Raw genomic sequence first — 16,805 nt, forward strand, 5'->3', positions numbered from 1 at the left:
TGAATTTAATAGCATTAAGATTACCTTCAAATGAAAAAAACAAAAAACCCAACACATGGTGGGACTTGTGTCTCTAGCTGTATATGTAACAGAGGATGGCCTAAGTCGGTCATCAGTGGGAGGAGAGGCCCTTAGTCCTGTGAACGATCTATGCCCCAGTATAGGGGAATGCCAGGGCCAGGAAACAAGAGTGGGTAAGTTGGGGAGCAGGAGGAGGGGGAGGGGACTATTGGAGGGGAAACCAGGAAAGGGGATAACATATGAAATGTAAATAAAGAAAATATCTAAGAAAAGAAAAGAACAGAAAAGAAAAGAAAAAAAGAAAAGAAAAGAAAAGAAAAGAAAAGAAAAGAAGAAGTCAAGGAGCCTCACACAGGATGTGTAATCATTACATGACTCCATATTAGTTATCACGTACCTTCTTTAAGCTTTCCAACAATCTTGTACCAGTCCTTGATGACCATGGTAATGTTTTGATTCCAAAATACTTATTTTTGGAACTCTAAACATGAAAGCAGTTGAACTAATCACATGGCATTCTCTGCTTCACCAGGAAGGTTTAAGAAGAAGTAAGTCTGTGAGTGAGATGGGGAGGGGAAGGAAGGCCAGCAGCAGGAGGCTTGTCCTTTTGTCAAGGGACCGGGAGCTGGGGCATGGCTGTACCCGATATGATCACATCTCATCCCTCTGTTACATCTCAATGTGCTTGTTCACTAGCCTTGGGGCAGGAACTAAGACAGTCATGGCCCCACAGGACACCTTGAGGAGCATTTGCTCTGAGCCTCAGCAGTGGGAAGAATGGATGGCTGATGTCTGAGAGGAGCCTGTCCTGCAACCAAGGGCAGTGAATCTAAGATCTGTGTTCATGTTCATTTTTAACCTTGTTCACCATGCTTGTACAAAGCCATTTGCAGCAGCCAACAAATCAAGTTCCAGACTTCAAGGCTGGTTTCCGTCTTTGCTGTAAGACTAAGCATTATATTCCGAGAGCCATCGTTGCTCTGGTGAAGGCCCCTGACACTGACACCTTCAATGCAATGGCTCCTGACTCTCTGGCACTTGAGTCACAACAGGGAATAAACCACAGACATTTCTATTCTTCCCAAAGACCCCAAAATGAGACCGCATGAAAGGGGAATTTTCCTTCCTGCTAAAAGCTACATTATACATTTCCTAGTTTGATAGTTTCCAGTGTCCTGCTTTCCCTCCATTGGACAATTTCCCATCCTTTTCCAAACTAATCCATAAGCTAATCCTTGCTGACCACCCCTGGACTAACGCTCATTTTCTCATTGTTACTTTACACAGGATCCTGCCCCTTAATAAGTTTGTCCTATTTTCTTTTTGGCCATGAACACTTGCTTCCTTGTTCTGGGAATCTGCAGACACATCTATTCCTTCTAAACTCTAATTTCTCAGGGTAGGTATTCTCATTCTCTCTCTCTCTCTCTCTCTCTCTCTCTCTCTCTCTCTCTCTGTGTGTGTGTGTGTGTGTGTGTGTGTGTGTGTCTGTCTGTCTGTCTGTCTTTCTCTCTCTGTCTCTCTCAATCTCTCCATTTTCTCATACATTCCTGGTGGTGGTACTATGCTTTGCATACTATAAAGGCTTTAAAAATTGACTTTAGCAACAGGGAGTGAATTACCTCAAAAGGAAAACATTTATCCCCTGAAGAAACAACTCATTAGATAATTAAATATTTACTCTCTCTTCTTCCAATCCAATTAACAATGTTATCTGTGCACACAGGCAAATGTACACACAGTGTGCCTTAGTTAACCTAAGTCAATCTTTTGGCAAACACAAAGACAGGCTCAAACTCACAAATAATTAAAACATAAACTGGGTCATATTTTGTTCCTGGTTTTCCTTGAGAAAACTGACGTGATGTTTAGTAGCAAATGAAAATTTATTTTGCAAATCCATATCCACAAAAGTGCCATCAAGCGTGGGTCATGCGTCCTCCTTTTCTGATTTTGTTCCCACTGCTATGACTTAGTGTGGTAATTATATTACAAAGCCATTATCCGATGAAATGAGAATGGCAAAACAATTTAAATGCTTGTCTAAAGAGACTCTGTTAGAATGCAATTATGAGTGAAATTACAATGGCAAAATAATTGAAATGAAAGTCTGGAAGGCAGAGTCATAAAACCACTAAAGCGTCTGTGTTAGGGATTCACCCTTGAGTGTGACCAACTCCTCTTGGGGACACTGATCAATTCAGTAAAGCAGGCAACACTCATAGACAGATGGAGCGATCCAGGTTCCTCTTTTTCTGCAGTGTTATCTACACTTTTCAATGACACCTGTAGATGTGTCTCCTCACCAGGTGCTGGCTTCTGTGATAGACTGATAAGGGAACAAACACTATGCAATGCTGTGCAATCCAGCACCATGAAGGCTATGGGAAAAGGGCAAGCCTGGACTAGGCCTTTCTGTGAACTCTCCAATATAAACGCTAGCATCATAGATTGAAAAGGATTTTCAAATACAAGCCTGCAATGGTTAACTAATCATGTGAATAAAATTCTAAGGATCTGACTTGACACATTCTACTGAAACATTCCCTTAGCAAAGTCTTGAAAGTTCTTGGACAACCAGGCTCACATTGATACTCTTGCTCACCAGAGGAAAAGAAAATCAACAAAGGAAAAATAGTGCCAGATACAAGCGATCTGCTGAAATAATTTGATGACTAGCTAAGCTTTCCCCTCTAAGGCATGGTGATGTCTGCATTTTGATGGTTGAACACACACAAATCTATCAGCAAAAGTATGCAAGTTATTCTTCCAACTTCCATCCCGGGGCCCCTTGCAATCTGCTTTTAGGGACTCGGCTCTTTCACTCACACAAGAGGAAGCAAATACCCACACAGGAGGAGCTAATTTAAATAATAAAAGGCTTTAAAAGAATTAAACAATGTTGGTCTTAATTTCCTCTGTGATTATCTCTTGTGCTGTCAGAAAGTTGGGAATCGACATTGAATTGTACACATTTCTTTGCATTAATTATTATGATATTATTTAATTAACTATATCACAAAACAAAAATTGTATGCTTTCTGTTTCTCAAGCTTAGTTTAAAGACATCTCCTGGAAATATAGACACTAGTAATCTAATTTCTTTAATAGACTCTCAAGCATGTAAAGTCTACAAACATGTTCTTAGAGACACAATTTGTAAGAGGAGCTTGAAAACTATTCGGACTTAATGTATCAAGGAGTTGACACGGACACTTACAATGTGTGTATGTCTCCAACTTCTCTCAAGAGCATTAACTACAGCTCCAAAAGAACAAGAACCTCAAGTTCAGTGAGCTGGGTATAAAAGTCAAATCTGATGTCTAGACAGCTTACAAAAGACATATTGCAACACATGGAATTGAATTATTAATAAAATTTTAAATCAATTTTAAAAACCATATTAGAGAATGAAGTTTGTCCAGCTTGGGTACAAACCCTGAAAACCAAGTTACAATCATCTACAGAAAATTATATTACAAAACTAATTGGGGAAAAAATAAGCAAACATTCTCAGGGATCATAGAGAAAAAGCATCAGTGTTTTAAAAACAAATGACAGCATTAGATGCAATATTTGAAACCAACATTTACCATTTTTCTAGACTATACCTCTATTTAGAAAATGTCAAGTCATTTTCCTATAAAGGTCCAGGGAACGAACCCAGGGTCCCGCACATGTTTGGTGAGGGCTCTACTACTGTGCTACATCCCCAGCTCCACCTTTGACTTCAGTAAAGTAAGTCTATTCTGCCATGTACCCACGTGACATATAAGAGTGTGTTGCTTCCCCAAAGGCTATATTCATAATAGTGACCCAAAAACTGCATTGCTAGTGATGTCATAGTTACCTCTGCAGATTTTAGTGATAAAAGTGAAATCTACATGTAGTCATGCACTTCCCATTAAATGTCCCACAACTTTTCCTAGAGTAGGCTAAAATGCATTTCTCTAACTTACCTTTAAAAATGCACATAACTAGGTGGTAATGATGGCTACATAAAACCTGAAGAAATCATCCAAAAAGTTAGCTACAGAACCCAAGTGACTCTGTGCAGGTGCTCACTGCACAATTTCTCTCCTTCTTTTGTAGTTAGAAGATTTGTCATTAAAAATTGCTGGAAAAAATGCCATGCTCTAAATCAGTGGCTCTCACCCTTCCTAATACAGCTGTGATACCCTAATACCCTTAATACAGTTTCTCATGTTGTAGTGACCCCCAATCATATTATTTTCATTGCTACTTCATCACTATAACTTTGTAAATATCTCATATGCATGATATCTGATATGCAGCCCTGTGAGTGGGTTATTTTACTCGCAAAGGGATCACAACCCATAGGTTGAGAACTGTTGTTCTAAATGAAGGTTATTTATGCTGTGCTCCATAAATAAAGCATTCCAGAGTTGCTTCACTGCATAAGGTACTCACCTAGCCATCCAGATCCCGAATTTGGTATGCATAGGTCTGTCTCTGCACTGGGTAGCACGAAGCCCACCACAAACACCTCCACGCCATCGGCCATGAGAGCCATGCCCAGGACGAAGAAAAGGGCCCACTGGAAACGGCCGTGGCCACACTCTTGGATTATCAGCTCATACTGCTGGGCGAGCTCTTCCTCATCAGCCCTCCTCTCTGACTCTAGCTCTCTGCGGTCCTTGTACTCATCACCTTTGGGCTGTCCTACAGACACGATGCTGTCTTTCCCCTGGTTCGTGCTGGGGATGCCCTGGTACTCCCCTTCATAGATCTCATCCTCCTCGTCGTGACCCTCAGTGGCCTCACTTGAGCCTTCATCATCATTGACCTCCCCACTGTAGGTTTCGCCAGGTGGGTAGTAGTCATCATCGTCCTCTTCATCCTGGAACCGACTGTAGGACCGCTGGGTATATTCATCCTGGGCCCGATCCACTGCCTGGTTCACCTTCTTCACCGTCTGCTTCTTCACCTCTTTGGCAATGTCCTTGGCACCCTTCATCAGTGAAGTCCTATCCTTGTAGGAGTCTTCCATTTTATCTCGGCTGATGGGCAAGGTGTGGCAGGGAAGAGTCCACGGAGAATGTTCAGCAGCTCGGCTGCAACAGCATCATCCACTCGCGGTTCAGAATGGAGCTGCACAAGAAGAGCCAGGAGAGATACACATTAGTCCTTTCCCTCCAAGCGCGCAGGCTCTTCTCACTGTCCCACATATGAAGACACAGAATGCACCTTTCCTGCTTTGATCCCCGGCCCCACACATGAACACTTCTGCGCTGCTTCTCTGCTCAGTGGCAACCAGTGCCTGGAGTAGCTGGCTAGGGTTGTTACTATAGTTTTTGTTTTTTGTTTGTTTGTTTGTTTAAATTGTTCTTAGGATAATGCTACTCAGGTGTTCTATTGAGAGTGAAGATAAATTCCTCATAGCTTTTAAAGTACAAACATCATGTCTCAACCACAGTCCCGGCCATGTCCCACGCTCTAGTACTTGGACAGCACAAACTGGACTCAGAGCAGGTGAGGTTTTTGTTTGTTTGTTTTTGTTTTTGTTATTTTAAGGAGGGGCACAAAGTTAGGTGGGTAGGGAGGTGAGGGGTAGATCTGGAAGGAATTGAGGGAAGAGGAGTGATTATGATTGTGATCAAAATAAATCATAAAAAAATGCTTCAATAATTAAAATAAATAAACGGCTGTAAGGATATACCTTGACTCACAAGCCACACAGCCACATAGACTCACAAAGCTTACACATATCCACTGTGAAGGCGTGACTGGATGAAACTAGAACCCCTCCTCCCCCAAGCTTGTTTCCTTTTGCTGAACAGCTCATTGTACAATTCTCAGCCTTGTTTCTAGACGAATCATAGAGTATAATGTACACTGTGCACCAGGCGCCAATTTTCATTGAAAATCATAATTCATTGAAAACCGATGGGCTAGAAAGATGGCTCAGTAGTTGAAGCTCTTTCTACCCAAGCGAAGAAGTGGTGTTTGGATCCCCAGGTACTGTGGAAATGCTGGGTGGCAGCATGCCTCTCACTCAAGTCTCCAAAGGTGGAGGACAGAAGATCCTTAGATAATGCTGACTAGACAGTGAGCCATATGGGCCAGCTCTGGATTTGACTAACAGATTCTGCTTCAAAAAAGAATATGAAAGACACATCAAGGAATATTCCCAAAATAAATCTCAGGTTCTCACATGAACAGCTGCATACATGCATGTGAACACACACACAGACATATATACACACATAACATACAGACACACACACACACACACACACACACCACCACATATATGCATATCACATACTATGAACATACAAATGTTTGGTTTGGTGCTTACTATACCAAGTATGTATGAAGCATTTTATGTGCATCCTATATTTTTCCTTGTTCTTTCAGTCTTATAAAATAAATGTGATAGTCTCCATCTTTCATAAGAGAGTACCAGAGCATAAAGGGATTAACATGTCCAGGGCCATAGGATTTGTCACAGAAACTGGGGCTCTCTCAGATGGGTCTAAGGCCAGGGTTTGTGCCTTAGCCTCATCCAACTCACCCGGTGCTCCCACTAGGATCTGAGTAGGTGCTCCAGTCTGCTTTCTAGTCTTTTCCTCCCTGAACTAAACTTGTTTACCACCTCTCCTCTGAGTTAATGCTGTGGCTTTACAGTAAAAGAAGTTGGAGGTACTAATGATATCTTTCACCAGTGATGCCTTTAAATGAACAGTGATTCCCAAGTGCAGTCTTGTTTTTTCAGAGAAATGATCACAATACAGTGCCTGTCTTTCTAAAGATAGTATGATGAAGTTAAATACGATATTGTGATCAGGAGGACAGGAACCTAGGCAAAGCCTTGAAAATTCCACAATCTCCATGGGGCCCGTGAGGTCCTTTCTTACTCTTTTGCTGTGAGATGACAGCGGTGATTCGGTATTGTAGCGAGGGTTAAACGACTTGCAGTTTACACTGTTTTTAGGACAGAATTTGACATCTATGAAATCACGTTGCCTAGAGGCAGAGCCTCCCATCAGGAGTCAGATGCACATCTTTTAGGAAAGAATAAGGGTCAAAGGTCAGGGAGGGCCGTAATGAGCAGAAGACTTGGTCATGCACGATGTAAGCTAAGACCTCAGTACGGTCTTTCAGGAAGATGCCAGACATTTAGTGATGTCTCCACCCAAGCTTTCACACTGCCACCCCTGTCAAGTGTCAGCTAAGGGCACCTATGGGTGACCCTGAAATACAGGTGCTTTCATCTCTCTGCACAGAGGTGATAGCAGCTTCAGCACTGTGGGGCAGTCTTTGAAAAGAACAGGCAGATGACGGAAACAAGGCACAGAGGAAGTCTGGGAGAGCACAGAGAGAGGTATCCAAGCCTGTGCTGGCCGCACAGGAAAGCATCTCCTCCAGAGAGCGTGCTGTCATCTTTCCTGCATTGGCAGGACTGGAGATCAGATTCTGAACAGGCTGGGCAAAGACACTGACACAGAGCTATAGGCAGTCCTCACGCTCCTGTGTAAATGCCCTGATCATCATGCTGAGCCACAGAGCTCCTAGCTGACTAAAACTACATTTTCAGAGGTGACAATTAAAACAAATAACTTTACATCAAATGACATCTTCTCTATTAAATGATAGGCACATTTTGCACAAATATAGAAAAGATAACCTGTATATATCAATGAGTATTATCTTGGCAAGACATGTGATGTATGACTCTCTCTCTCTGTGTGTGTGTGTGTGTGTGTGTGTGTGTGTGTGTGTGTGTGTGTGTTCGTGCACATACTTGCGCCTCCCAAACACATTTCCTCTTTCGGTGGTTCACAAAATAGCATATACCTAGTAATGCCACATAGTATTTTAAAGTTGCTTCACACAAGTTCCTATCACACACATGCATGAACACACACACACACACACACACACACACACATATCAGAGATAGATAGATAGATAGATAGATAGATAGATAGATAGATAGATAGATAGATAGATAAGTTTCTGCTTCTTCACAGAGCCTCCACTCTCAGTCTTTCCCTCTCTTGTATCCCTCATCAGCTATACTATAAACAGTTCCTGGGATAGAGGAATACACAGCTGTTATTAAAAGCTAAACATTGTACGTGCATTTCAGATTCTGGGGCAGCACATCTTTCTCATATCTGCCTTTACATAGACTTAAAAACACGGTGCACTCGTTGCATACTGGTGCCCATAACAGCAGCTAGTCTGTTTTCTACCCAGCAAATGCCAGGCCAGATATCAAGCCAGGCAGTCCCACTCTGGAGCTCACCAGTTTAAGCAGCGGATCAACTACCTTTTAGTGAAACTGTGAGCCTGTGCTGGAAATGAATCTTTGTTAAAGGAGAGAACCATGCCGGGGCCTAGCAAACACAGAAGTGGATGCTCACAGTCAGCTATTGGATGGATCACAGGGCCCCCAATGGAGGAGCTAGAGAAAGTACCCAAGGAGCTAAAGGGATCTGCAACCCTATAGGTGGAACAACATTATGAACTAACCAGTACCCCGGAACTCTTGACTCTAGCTGCATATGTATCAAAAGATGGCCTAGTCGGCCATCACTGGAAAGAGAGGCCCATTGGACTTGCAAACTTTATATGCCCCAGTACAGGGGAACGCCAGGGCCAAAAAGGGGGAGTGGGTGGGTAGGAGAGTGGGGGTGGGTGGGTAGGGGAGTGCGGGGGGTATGGGGGACTTTTGGGATAGCATTGGAAATGTAAATGAGGAAAATACCTAATAAAAAAGGGAGAGAGCCATGCCAGGAGCCTGGGGATCAACTGGACTTCTCACAAATGCCTGCTATGCAGGGATTGTGCAGAGGGGATTATCAGGAAAGAACTTAGTTCCCAGAGGTGGGGAGAATGGAGAGTGGCTACTAGAAGCATGACGAGTTCTTATTTCTACAAAGTGAAGGAGTATGAAGAAAGATGCTGATCATAGTTGTATAATAGTCTGAGTGTGCAGTTAAAGATGATTAAATGTTTATTACGTTTATTTTATTACAATAAATATATCAGAAACAAGAATTTTAAATATATTTTATTAAATCCTTGATAATTTTATAATATGTATTTTGATCATACTCTCTCTTTCTCCCCCAACTCTTCCCAAATCTACCCCGACACTTCTCCGTGCCCTCTAAAAAAAGAGAAGATATTAGCTCCTAGAAGATATCCTGGAAAAATTATTTAAAATTATATAGAATCAATCTCTGTGTGTCTCTTTCTGTTTCTCTCTCTTTGTGTCTCTTGCGTGTGTGTGCACACACTCTCTTGCACACATATGCACAGAATCATGTATGTTTCTACAACCTGGAGATCCTTATCCTTAAAAGTGTTCAACTTTGAATACTTATACTGTGCAGAGGAGCAAGAGTGGAGCACGGAGCATGGAGCATGGAGCACGGAGCAGGGAGCAAGGAGTAGGGAGCAGAGAGCACAGAGCATGGAGCAGGGAGCACGGAGCATGGAGCACGGAGCATGGAGCTAGTCACTGCACGTGTGTACTTGAAGCCCAGCTCAGATCACGTTAGCATCTCTAACTCTTCCAGTGTGGAATTCCCCACTGGTGTCAGTGGCTCTCTCAAGTCATACAGGACTTCATGGCTTGTGTTGTTTGTTTTGGCTGTCAGGGCACCTTCTAGAACAGTGGTTCTCCGAATGTCACTTGTGGATCTCCAGCAAACCCCCAAGGTAACACTAGGAAGCTGTGAGCTTCTATAACAACAGAGTGGCTGTTTGGTTTCATTCTCGCATGAGTGGACAGTGGCCTTTGCAGGAGCTACCTGATAAATAGTAACGTCCCTTCTCTAGTGGGTGATGGGATGTCCTTGCAGACGCTTGTGTTAGAGAAAACATTCCCAGGCTCAGCTTCTAATATTTCACTAACAGCTCTAATCACAAAGCTGTAAGACTTGGGGTTTTCATCTTGGATAACTGGTGGAGAGCTATCGGCTGTCCTTCTACCAGGTAGAGGTGGACGGTGTTTTCCCGTCTCCCAGTCTGCTTGTTAACCACACCCTGGTTACAATCTTACAACAGTCTCAGTCCCCAAGCTTGCATGTCCTCCTTTTCGTTACATTCCCTGAGGATTTCTTTGTCCTTCAGGGATCAGTCATTTTGATCAGTATTTTGAAATATAACCCAGGGCATGGACTAGGGTATAGAGCTGGGGAGAGCAGACTGGAAATGCATTCAGTCCAGGTGGATGCTTTCATATTTGCTTTGATATTGCAACTTTTCTAGCTTTTCAATATTATTCTGCCACTTTAATTTACTTTGGGCTTTAATTTATCTGACCTGACTCCTGCCATTGGGCAATTAGGCGTTTTTTGATTTTTTTGTTTGTTTGTTTTTTTGTTTTTAATTATTATTATTAGCAACATGTGCTGAGAATTCCTGAGGCCAAAAGGAAAACAGAATTTTGGTAATTTTAAAATCATCTCATTGTCATATGGGAAGGTTAGAAGGATGCTCTAATTTCCTTTGTTTTCACCTATACCGGAAATTGGCAGCTGGGACGAATGAAAATCATGCTTTAGCAATGTTAAGTGGCATGTGAAAAGCATGCTTTAGCATGTTAAGTGGCATGTGACCTCTGGTTAAATTGAATGTTTCTCATGAAATGTTTATCCTGTGCCATTCCCATTTTGGGTTGACAGTAGGTTTAGTGGTCCCTTCCAGAAAGACATGTCTGTGTTTTAGCCACTATTTATAAGATATATAAATGATATCTTAGCTGAAAAAGGTAAGTAATTGTGTTAAAATATTGAGATAAATCTCCCTGGACTATGCGGGTATGTCGAAGATCTAGGGACAACAGTCCTTGTGAGAGCGGACAGAAAAGACACGGAAGGGAACCAGTCCAGATTGCAGCAACAACCAGATGCCAAGGGGTCCCAGAGCCACCCACCCTGAGGGACAAGGAAGGCATCTCTCTTAGAGAGGCTGTGGTTCTGCTAATATCTCCATGCTCGGATTCTGGCCTCTAGAGCAGAGAGAAGATAAATTTCAAATCACTCAATTTGTAGCAATCTGGTAGGCAGACACAAGACACTAACACAGTCTTTTGCTTACTGAATTTTAAGAGGAACAGAAGCCTTTGTGTGTGTGCCATAAATATTTTTCTCAGATTGCCTTATCCACAATGAATTTTTGCCATGAATAGCTATTATAAATCACTTTATGTAATCTACTTAGGTAGGTTCTCTGTTAGTATTTTCTGTCTTATTAGCAAATTTATTAGGGTCCTGTTGAGCTTCTAAAATATGTGTCTGTAGTAGAACTAGTTTTTGCTTGGTTGTTGAATATTTAGCTCTGTACTTATTTTTGTATACTGTATGAGGTAGGGCTAGCTACTAAATATTTCAGAAACAGTTATGAAAACATCCCCGTGGCAAGAAAGAAAGTTCTTACAGGTGTTCACGCCTCTTCAGACCCCTATTCTGCCTCAACGATGGCCGTCTGCGGTGAGCTGGACTTGCTTGATCTTTTACCCTTTGCTATATTTTAAACCAGTGCACGCTCCCCTCATGGCTCATCCTTTTCATGTATATTTTTATTATTTTCATCTGCATTCTCTTCTAAATAAGCCTTAGAGTTGCTTAGCCATTTTTTAAAGAATTCTCCATTAATGTTGCACTAAGTTTAAAAATTAATTGCAGAACTCAAGTCTGATAGTCAACTCACTCAATGCATATAAATATATTATCCAAGCTTTCATTAATTCTACTCAGTGGTATTTATATAGTTCTTTACTGTGCCAATTATTTAGTAAACAAAGCATATACATACATAATACATGTATTTAAGATTTTTATATTGATTTGTATATTTGCTTACTGGTTTCTCAGACTATGACACATACTCTGGCCACAAGCGCTTGTCCCTGTCAGACACATCAGAGGGTCTGGTAGCTGGCATATACTTTGGCCACAAGCTCTTGTTCCCATCAGACACATCAGAGCGTCTGGTGGCTGACATATACTCTGGCCACAAGCTCTTGTTCCTGTCAGACACATCAGACAGCTGATAGCTGTCTCCTGTGGAACATCGGCATCTATGGAAACATCCATCAAGGAGCAGATGAGGTGGTCTGCAAAGACTGAGTCAGACTTATGAGAGGATAATTCAGCAAGGAAAGTCTGAGAACACCATGTTCACAGATACTGCTCTGCAGGAAGAACTGGCAAACAGACCTAGGACATCTTCAGTAGAGCCCACAGAGCATTCAGTACTCCTAGATTCAGTCCCCAAGTCACCAGTAACATCTTATGACCCTTTGGGGAAAGCCAGATGCCCAAGAAGAATTCAAATAGTTTACATTATGAAGAATACTCAGATAAAAGAAAGAAAGAAAAAAATTCAACCACAAGCAACTCCTATTCGTGAAGAGTAGAAAAACATTCACTTCCATTGAATGACCAATGACATTCTCACAGAGGGTTTCCCCACATTGAGGGATTGCCAGGCTTGAAAAGGGACATCTGTGAATATGCCTCTTCCATTGGGACCCCAAAATCACATAAGGGGAACACAGTGGGCAAAGTCAGGAGCTGAGTTCCCTTCAGGAAGCCTGGTATGTAGCCGGGGTGGGGAAAAGCAGTAGGCTTCCCTTCATGACGCTCATTTATTTCCACAGTGAATAAAAGATTCTTCACACCGTATTTATTAGGGACTGGTGATATTTATCAGGCATTATTTTAGGAGCTGAAAATCAGAGACTGAACAAGACACATTAAACCTCTGGTTGCATAGAATTTCTTTCTCAGTCATCACAATGGGGGAAAAAAAAAGAACATACATCCATGCAGCAGTTAGTCCTAGAAATAAAAACAAGGCAGGGTGGGAACTCAGAGCAGCACTGCTCCGTGGAACTTCCATGTTGGTGTTCTATATCTGAGTTGTCACTTTGAAACATAATGACTACACATAGCTAGTGGCTGCCCAAAGACATCAATCAGGGTTGCCCAGTGGAGGAGGAGGAACTATAGGAGGCGTGGTCCAGAGAGTGCTGATTGGAAGGTGAGCTTGAATAAGAGCTGACTCCAGCTAGGGGATAAGTCATGCTGCTACCCAGGGGCTCAGACACAGAACAGCATGCAAGAACGAGGGCTGTCCATTGGGGAAAGTCAGAGAAGGCGGGTAGCCAAATAGAGTCAGGGGCGGGGGAGAATCAATGAAGTGACTAGGGACAAAGCATTGGGGACTTTGAAGGTTATGGGAAGAGCCTTGTGCTTGAGTCTTAGATGAGCAGAGTACAGAAATACATCAGTTCGTTTTCCATTGCTATAGCAAAATACTGAAAATACTGTAGCCTGTCTACTCAATAACACTTAGAGTTTAGCTTAGAGTTTCAGAGGCTAAAAGCCCAAGATCATGCAGTTCTCTTTGTTCCACCTCTGACAAGCCCCCCCCCCCTTTAGCCAAGACACAATATGGCAAAGAAGCAGGGAGGAAGATGGCTGCATGCAGAAGAGATTCCACAGTAAGTCAGTAAGCCAAAGACCAGAGAGGAGCCAGACTTGCTCTATTTCTGATAACTCACTGCTGTGAGTGTCAAGTCCTTTCATGAGACCAGCATTAATCCTTTGAGGGCAGTGCCATTGCAATGTAATTCCACTCACACTCCACCACTTCCTGACGGAGTGCTAGGGATCAAGCTCTTAAGCCCTGAGCCCTGAGAGGGTAAACCATAAGCAGGAAGTGATGAGATCTAGAAGAGTATAGCTCAGTGGCGCAAAACAAGGGTTTCCTTTAGGGCTAGCTTCACCCAGTCATTGGAGATACGGTATCTTTCCTTGATCCCATTAGCTCTGCCCTTTGACATTTGTAGACATGTTTATTGTGACTACAACCAAGTTGAAATGAATCAATGACTTCTGTGTGTTTAATGTCCTTAGAGGCAAACTAGAGGAAGGAGGATAAAAAGTCAAAGCAATCAAAAAATAAAAATCCGGCTGTGCCCAGTAGCTGCTCCATAAACACCCGGATAAGACTGGAGTCCTTTATTCCCTATTTTTTAAAATGGTTTTAGAGCTTTATTGTAGAAAGGCAGAGAGAAAGAAAGAAGGTAGAAAGAGAGAGGCTGGCCATGGCCATGTGGAGAGAGGGGGAAGGGAGAGAGAGAAGGAGGGCTAGAGGGTAAGAAACGTGAGGGCTTAAAGAGTTTATTCCCTATTTTTAAGGGAATAAAGAGAAGTAGAAGGAAAACAAATTAATTCCACGGTTACAGGATACTTCATGGCACTGAGAACCCTGAGATTGTGTTACTTACCGGAAATCCTGTTTCTAGTTGTGGTGTAGCTCAGCCCTAGTACACACCTTTAATTCAAGAGTTTCCAGTTTATTGTCAACAGGATTAAATAAAGTCAACCACAGGTCAAGAGGTGGAGCAAGCAACCAGTTGACAGGAAGTGAACATGGGGAAAAAAAACCCACAGAGAGTAAGAGGGAGTCAGGAGGATGAATAGAGAGACACACGGGAAGTGGAAGGGAGGGGCATTCAATTTTAGGGGTTTTGGAGATAGTGTGGAGAAGGCAAACATCCTTTTGGGGTGTCGGCTGAGGAGGAAGGTCAGCTGGATGATTTCTCTGCCTCTCTGAGCTAGCAGGCGTTCACCACAGTTTCTGGCTCCTTAGTCTTTACTGGTAAAATGGAATGTTTGGGGTTTTGTTTTTAAAAAAAACAACACATCATCTATAAATTAGATATGTCTACCTTGTATGTTTAAAGGTTGCTATAGAGCCAGCTAAATACTCATTGACTTAAAGATGAAAAACTAAAAGCAGTAATACGTCCTGTCTATTTCCTCAGTACAATAGGTGCTCCCCATTCCTTATAAGAACTCAGCATCCCTTGAGAAACAGGCACCTCAAACATCTTGAAATGAGCTACGTTGTAGACATAAATGGTGGTCTTGTTTAGGAGTCAGATACACACGTGGGCCCCAGCACTGCTTTTGTCCGTATTAGCCTGACAGCACTAACTCGAAATGGGCAAGAAGAGTGATTTAAGACTAAAACAGAAAGGCCACACTTGGCCAACAGGATCTTCTAGCTGGTGAATGCCAGTTGACTCGGTATTAAAGAATGGAAGAGTGTAGCTTGTAGTCAGAACTTATCACTTAGCAGTGATGCTGAAGTTTTCTTTCCAGAATGGAAAGACCGATAACTGGCTAGGTTGGCTGTGCCCTGCCCCACCCTAAGAGCATAGCTGGATGTCAAGGGGCTGAGACTCACTCTCTCCATCATTTACCACTGCCGTGTCTGCCAAGGTTTAGCCCACAAAGGAAAACCCTAATAGGCATGTGTGTTTCTAGTTTGTCTGTCCATCCTGCTGCAGGAACCAGGGTCATGTGGTTGGCAACTTTGTAGAGATTTGGTGCAATGTGAAAGCATAGCCAGAGAATCACCTCTGCCTCCTTTGCATCACCCTGATTGACGGCAAGAACCTCCCCAGACCCCAGTTAAGCCCCAGGAATTTCAACAGGTGAGCTGGTGTGCTTTTTTCCCCCTCAGTATCTCATGGTTTCCTTTTGCTTTGTCTAACTTTTACTTGGTAAATGTTTCATTTTGCCAGGTTCCTGAAAGTGGCCACAAATGCAGCTGCCTGTGTTTACTTGGGCCACACCTGAGCACAGAGACAAAATCCCCAGAGCACTGTCCCTGTGGAATACCCAATGCCATGTTTCCCTAGCTTGTGGTCTCCAGAAAGGAGGGGCCAGAGCCTCCCCAAACATCGCCATAGATACTCTATGGCTCTAGGGAGAAGCAGCTTTGGGACCAAGAAGGTTATTGATGCACAAGTTCCCCACAGAGCTTGGAAAAAGCAAGAATTCTGCACCAGCACAAGACTCTATGCTCTGTGTGTTCAGGGTTTAGTGGGTGCACAGCAGTCCTGTGGGCTGAGAAACGGGCCTGGAGAGGCAGGTCTTCACTTCAAGGATCTCTCTCTCTCTTTCCTTCTCTCTATCTCTCTCTGTCTCTCTCTCTCTCTCTCTCTCTCTCTCTCTCTCTCTCTCTCTCTCTCTCTCTCTCTCTCTCTCCTGCATGTATGTGCATATGTGCTTGAATGTGTGTGTGTGTGTGTGTGTGTGTAATAGGAAGAACAATGTAAGATGTTAAAGGAATACTGTAAAAAAAAACACTCTCATTTCTATTTTCTAGTAAAATCTTTACTCTCTCGGGAGACAAGAGCTGCTGAGCTAACTCATTCACAAGATGTAAAGAAAAGACAGAGTGCTTCTCCCTCCTCTGAGATATTTCTTTCTCAATTACAAAATTGAACAAGTAGTGTAAGTTGCAAATGCTTAAGCTCAGAGGTTGGCTCTGAAGGTTGGATTTTGGAGGACAGGACGTACTTCTGCACTGAGGGCCCTCTACCTGGGCTACTGAATATCACATCAGTATATGAGAACTGACTTGCTCCCAGAGTCACAAGGAAAGTCAGAAGCCATCCAAACACATGGATGGATTCCAAGTTCGATAAGGGAAGGGGCAATGTTTTGGTTCGTCTTGGATTCTTTTTTGTTTTTGTTTTTCGAGACAGGGTTTCTCTGTATAGTCCTGGCTGTCCTGGAACTCACTTTGTAGACCAGGCTGACCTCGAACTCAGAAATCCGCCTGCCTCTGCCTCCCGAGTGCTGGGATTAAAGGCGTGCGCCACCATGCCCGGCTCTGATCTTGGATTCTTAATGCCTGAGACGATCTCAAAGCTCACTGCATGCAGCAAATTGGTCTGCTATGCAGTGGGTGCAAACCACCCACAACTGTAAGCACAC

The 16,805-nt window shown here is 42.9% G+C and overlaps 1 protein-coding gene across 1 annotated transcript in view; it reads right to left on the reverse strand.

The window, feature by feature from the left end:
- Sv2c (synaptic vesicle glycoprotein 2c) overlaps nucleotides 1-16,805 on the reverse strand; it is a 173,135-nt gene that overhangs the window by 124,325 nt on the left and 32,005 nt on the right. Inside the window, exon 2 of the mRNA NM_029210.1 lies at nucleotides 4,453-5,133. Coding sequence (NP_083486.1) covers nucleotides 4,453-5,032 — 580 coding nt within the window. The 5' untranslated portion in view covers nucleotides 5,033-5,133. The remainder of the gene's footprint in view (nucleotides 1-4,452; nucleotides 5,134-16,805) is intronic.

This window comes from Mus musculus, chromosome 13 (genome assembly GCF_000001635.26).
Source record: "Mus musculus strain C57BL/6J chromosome 13, GRCm38.p6 C57BL/6J".
NCBI lineage: Eukaryota > Metazoa > Chordata > Mammalia > Rodentia > Muridae > Mus > Mus musculus.